The following is a 6000-nucleotide window of genomic DNA, read 5'->3' on the forward strand; positions in this document are numbered from 1 at the left end:
TTACGTACTATGAAGTACCTCTAAATATCATGCTCCCTGCAAAATTTCTTAAACTATGTGTTTGTGTACTCTATACCATTATCATACCTCAAATACTTGAATTTTTTTACTTGTTTGGTTCTCTACCTCCTCTTTTCATAGCTTGAATTTAACAAAGACTTCAGATTTATGTTTTAAGAAATAAATCCAGATCTTTCTAGAATAATCATTAATGAAATTAATTAATGAAATTAATGTAAGTATAAAGCTCCACCCAATGGCGATTCTCTTGTAGTACCCCATACGTCGAAATGCACAAAATTAAGAATTCCTTATGTATCGTGTTCACTAGCTACAAAGCTAACTTTAGTTTGTTTTACAAGAACACAAAATTTGAAGAAGTCTAGCTTACAACTCTTTACACTTTTCAATAGATCTCTTTTATGTAATTCAAACATTCTATGCTCGCTCATATGCCCAAGACGCATATGTCATAGTTTTGTGCTATCATCATCTGACTCAACATAATGAACTCCACATACAATTGTACTCCCAACAATGTGTATATATATATATATTCTATTTGGTTCTCTTTTCTTTCATAACAATCAATGCACCTTCACGGATCGTAATGGTGTCCCGATCCTCATCCGTTTTATGAGAATACCAATTTTCATGTAAAGTACCTGAAAAGATCAGATTCTTCTTCACTTGAGGTATATGCCTAACATTACAAAGAGTTCTAACAATACCATAATACATCTTAATTTTAAATTCACCCATGTCAATAATACTACAACATCTATTGTCACCTAAGTGAACAACAAAACTACCTGACTTGTATGAACTAAACCACTCTTTATTAAGCGTGATGTGATGAGAACATCCTAAATCAAGGATTCATGCATCCTTGAATTGACTATTCGTAAATAAAAATACATTACCATCATTCTGCTCTGAGTCTTCTTTTTGAACAATGTTCACCGACTTGGAAGATTCAACATCAATAATCGTCATTGGACAATTTTTCTTTATATGTTTCGACTCTCTACAATTATAGCAACAAAAAACGTTATTTTCTTGCCTTTTTTCCACGACCTTGATTTCTCGTAACATTTAAACTGTCAAATTGAAAATTTCCCCCTACATTCTACTTCTGTTAGTTTTGAGCCAACAATGCTGTAGTAATTTATTTAACTTAAATAGTTTTTTTTCCATATGTTAGAGTAGTCATCAAGTGCTCATATGAAGATGATAATGAACAAAAAACATTAATTGCTCTATCTTTATCATCAATATTCACATCAAGCTGCACTAGATTCATGATTATCTGATTAAAGATATTCAATGCTGAGCCAAATCTGAACCATTATGCATCTTCAACCCATATAATCTCTACTTCAGATACAACTTGATCATCAACGATTTGGACATAAACCGATCTTATAACTTTTTCAATATCTCAACTAGAGATTTCAGATTCATCACATGGTACATAATTTCATCTTCCAAACAAAGTTGTATGGTCCCCGATGTCCGTTGTTACAACTCTTCCAATCATCGTCCTCCATTCCTGATGATTTTTTTAGCACGCAAGACTTTCAATATTCCTTGTTGCGCCAACAGATCTTTAACTCTCGTTTTCCACAAATCAAAATTACCCGTTCCATTGAACTTTCCAACTTCAAATCTGGTACGAGAAGACATCTCAACAAACTCCAATACAAATCAAACAAGCTCAAAACCAAAGTTAAACAATGCCTCAAAAACTTGCTAAAATATGGAATCAATTAAGCCTTTTGCTTAATTACAAACAAATAGGACATAAATCAAAGACGCCCTAAGCTTTCTGAGTTGTTTTTCCTTCTGTGTAAGTTTTTGCTATTATCTCCTCTCTTTCCTTTTTTTTTTTTATTTTGCTGATCTATTTCCAATATTATAGCAAAAATCAAAAACCCTATTTTTTAGCTTTTTACCAACTATTAAAAAGGAGGCCTACCTCTGGTTACCGTTACTGATGAAATATGTCTTTTTTTTGAAGCTTCGACTAATTAAGTAAGTTTCACCCTATCTTCTCCACCATCGTTACCGATTTGATCTGAGAATCAGAACCCGAACGTAGAACACAACCTCTTTCTCTCTAATTAGTTTAGGTTAGAACTCAACGATGCTCTGATACTAATGGTTGATTCGAGTAACCACGTAAATTAATAACAATAGAGAAATCAAGAGAAATAACATAAGATATAACGAGGTTCACCAAACTGACTACGTCTTCGGGAGTGTCGTCAAATATTATTATTTCACTCTTAGGGTTAAACCCTGCATTCCATGGTATTTATAGAGTAGTATAATTAGGTCACAATGACTAAACTATTCTAGGTTCACCATTAACTCTAAACTTAATTAACATGTGTATATATAAGCCATGTCCACACCAAATTCTAATAACTTGCCATCGGATTGTAGATTGAAGGATGTTCTTGGGATCTAGTATTTCTTGCTAGTGTTATAGATATTGATTAGTTCTTTTTAATTTTCAGACAAATTGTTAGGCTGAGAAGTGAGAAGCATTTGTCATCGAGCTGTACAACTGCAATGTTGTCTACAATGGTCTATTTAATTTCTACCCATTTTTGAAGTACAAAATTGCTATCTATTGAGTTTGTTATCACTCCATATCACACACACATATATATATATATATATTATTTTTGTTGGATTATTGTATGGAAGTCAATTTGTTTTTCCCAATTTACTATCCACCAAATTTTTAGTGTATATAGTTTCTACTAATTTGCTTCTATTCTTTAATTCATTAAGTAGTTCAAATGGAAAATGTTTGATATGATTTAATTGATCGAATTTATTATTTTTATTTGCTTCAAATTATTCAACTTATTAGTTAAACGTTAAATTATGTTTGATTTTATTTATTCACGGCATCTTATTCAAACGTTATTGTAACACCTTATTACGCAATCATGATTTATACCTTTTTACACTTTATTGATTTAGCCATTTTTTTTTGTTACATTTATATCACTGACTTCAGATTATTAATTTTTTAAATAAAGTTGAAGTGGTTGAGAGTTGAGAGAGACAAGTGCAAGTACACATCTTCTTTGAATTTAATGAAGTTGTCTTTTTGGAGTGAAAAAAACATCAGTTATTAATATGTTTTTATGTTATGAATGTGTTTCAACTTTTCTTTTTCTTTCACATTATATTCTTTTATAATTTCAAAGTAACTAAATTATGTGCATTAAACACATTCATAACATAAATTTCATCATTTTCAAATTCAATTTCTAGTCATAAACCCGCGAGTTAATAACCCTTAAGTTGATAGAGGTCATACTAATTTTTTTATATTTCTGTTCCTCTATTAACTTCCTTTAATTGCACTACAAGATTATTGCTAAAATGAATTGTTGTATTTGAAAATTCAAATATAATTAAAAAAAATTATTTTCATTCCACCTATATACAATGAGATTCGTAATATGATATTAACCAACATAGAAAATAAATTTACTATATTAGAAAGAAAAATCATTTCCAATTAGGGTAGATTGGTTCTTTACCAAAAAAAAAAAAAAACTCTATCAATTAATTACCTACTTACATAATAGCATAATTAGGGTGCGGCCTTTATAATAGAGAAATATATATGCAATTTCTTACCGGAATATTTCATTTTAATTAGGTGGGATATATATATATATATATATATATATATATATATATATATATATATATATATATATATATATATATATATATATATATATATATATATCATCTCCTTGCTATCGATATTTTTAATTGGCTAGATTCTATAGATAAATTAATCTTCAAGAATGAGACATTATTTACCATTACAATTTCTATTTGTTAATAAATATCTCTATTTGTCGAAATGTCTCCTTGCACGATAATGAATGATCATATTAATCCTATTTTTTTTTTCCATATAGTATTCATATCAAGAGGGGTCGACTTAGCCTATTTTTTTTAAGATGATCCATAAAATATTAAAAAAAATGGGAATCTTTAAGCAAACGAAACAAAACATGAAATCATAAAAATTAAAATATTGAACGACAACAAGAGAGAAAAATAAATATCGTACGTAAAAGACAAAAAAATATTAACGTGTACGAAGATTTTAAAAAAGGGCGATGCCCTTCCCAACTGACTACACAGACTCTCCATAACAAATCTTAGAAAATGTCATGAAGAGATTCTATCGATTTCATGTTCTTTTGATGAGAGCTGGTCTTGTTATGCAATTGTTAGGGTGAGCACACTTTCATTCATTTTGAAAATTTGACTTATTGTTCAACCGGTCTAAAATGACGATTTTACATATTTGAAACAAAATTTATTAAAGCCATTGCCGAAGTATAAAACAACTTCTTTTTTATATATATATATTATCTATATCTATACCACAATTACTTTAATTGCAAAACCATTATTTGTTAGTGAAATAAGTTGCAACATATTTAATCAAAACACAAATATTAAGAAAAAACAAATAATTAAGAAATAAGCGTAACATCCAATACATGAAAATAATTAAAAAACATTAATAAAGAGAACATAAACCATGAGATTCAAATCCTCACACACCACGCACATTTATTCAGAACTCGACAATAAAAAGAAAAGTTAATTATTAGAAACTCAACAAATAATGATCAGGCAAGACGGCGACACAATGTAATTCCATCGCCCACTGGAAGTTGGCAAATCTCAATCCTCTTATCAACTACCAACATCTTGTTGAGTTCACGCACAGCATCGCGAAAAATACGAATGATATCATCATCCGAACTGGGTGGTTCATCATTTGGCGACTCCACCACAGTACCATACCACAAAGTGTTATCATAACCAATGACTCCCCCAACCTTCACAAGCTCAATAACCCTCTTATGATAATTAAGGTAGTTGTTCTTGTCAGCATCGACAAAAATGAAGTCAAACGATCCATGATTCTTTTCCTACGTAATGACCATGAGGAAAAATTGAAATCATTATGTTGAGTTTAAAATTGGATATGTAAATAATGCTTACATCGGAGACCAATTGGTCGAGAACAGGGAGAGCAGGACCTTCCCTGAAGTCGATTTTATGAGCCACACCAGCCTTTTCTATTATGGGAAAACCAATGTCGTAATACTCTCTGTTTATGTCCATTGCTAATATCTGATAACAATAATAATTAGATAATATATGACCCATAATAACAGGATCTTATTTGTATTTATCAGTTATGATTACCGTCGTTATTGATTATTTCTCGTCGCTTAAGGCGCTAGTGACAGTAAACTTAGTTTATTTTGTTTGTTTATTTGATATTATTATAAAACTAGTCCGGATAGATTTTTTTGATAAAAAATTAGCCCGGGTAGGTTTCAAATCCTGGCTCAGCCCATATGAGATAAGATGATGAAAATTAATTACTTTTCCATCATCCGGTAAAGCAAGGGCGGTTGTGAGAAGGGAATATCCTGTGTAAACACCAATTTCCATTGTATTCTTGGCATTCATGAGCTTTAAAAGCATGTTCAAGAGCTGCCCTTCATCAGCTGATATTGCCATATAGCTCCTGTCATTTTAATTACTTTAGGTTTAATATTTTCATCATCATTAATTATATGAAAAATACACAAACTAACCTGGGATGATTTTCAGTCAAGTGGCGGAGTTCTTTTAGAGGATGAGGCTCCCTTGGATAAACACTGGTGTTGAGAATGTACTGTGTAATTAAATAACATACCATATCACAATATATACTTAACTATATGATATTTGAATAAATATATTATGTGTGTTGGAACCTGGTAAAGGGCGTCACTGCACAAAAGACTCTTATCGTGGTCCATTTTGCAATCTAGAAGATATAAATATTTGTGCTTGGTTTCGTTCAAAGTTGTTTCTCCTACTATTTATAAGGAAGAATAGTAATGGTGGTTGAAGAAGAACAATGGTGGTTGAGGAAGAACAATG

The 6000-nt window shown here is 30.6% G+C and overlaps 1 protein-coding gene across 1 annotated transcript; it reads right to left on the reverse strand.

The window, feature by feature from the left end:
* Positions 1-4435: 4435 nt before the first annotated feature.
* Positions 4436-5776, reverse strand: LOC124914937 (caffeoyl-CoA O-methyltransferase 3-like). Its single transcript, XM_047455570.1, has 4 exons — positions 5670-5776; positions 5455-5599; positions 5065-5196; positions 4436-4991 (listed from the first exon to the last, which is right to left on the reverse strand). Exons 1-4 carry the CDS (start codon positions 5771-5773, stop codon positions 4686-4688), a joined length of 687 nt encoding a protein of 228 aa, XP_047311526.1. The 5' UTR covers positions 5774-5776; the 3' UTR covers positions 4436-4685.
* Between the last annotated feature and the right edge of the window lie 224 nt (positions 5777-6000).

Source organism: Impatiens glandulifera, chromosome 9, assembly GCF_907164915.1.
Source record: "Impatiens glandulifera chromosome 9, dImpGla2.1, whole genome shotgun sequence".
NCBI lineage: Eukaryota > Viridiplantae > Streptophyta > Magnoliopsida > Ericales > Balsaminaceae > Impatiens > Impatiens glandulifera.

Bases quoted from the DNA above. Each gene is read 5' to 3' on its own strand.
- LOC124914937 (XM_047455570.1), bottom strand. From the start codon at position 5,773: ATGGTATGTTATTTAATTACACAGTACATTCTCAACACCAGTGTTTAT. The intron at 5,197-5,454 runs GTAATTAATTTT...TATTGTTATCAG, and splicing joins CTTTACCGGATGATGGAAAA to ATATTAGCAATGGACATAAA. The intron at 4,992-5,064 runs GTAAGCATTATT...GTCATTACGTAG, and splicing joins TCGACCAATTGGTCTCCGAT to GAAAAGAATCATGGATCGTT.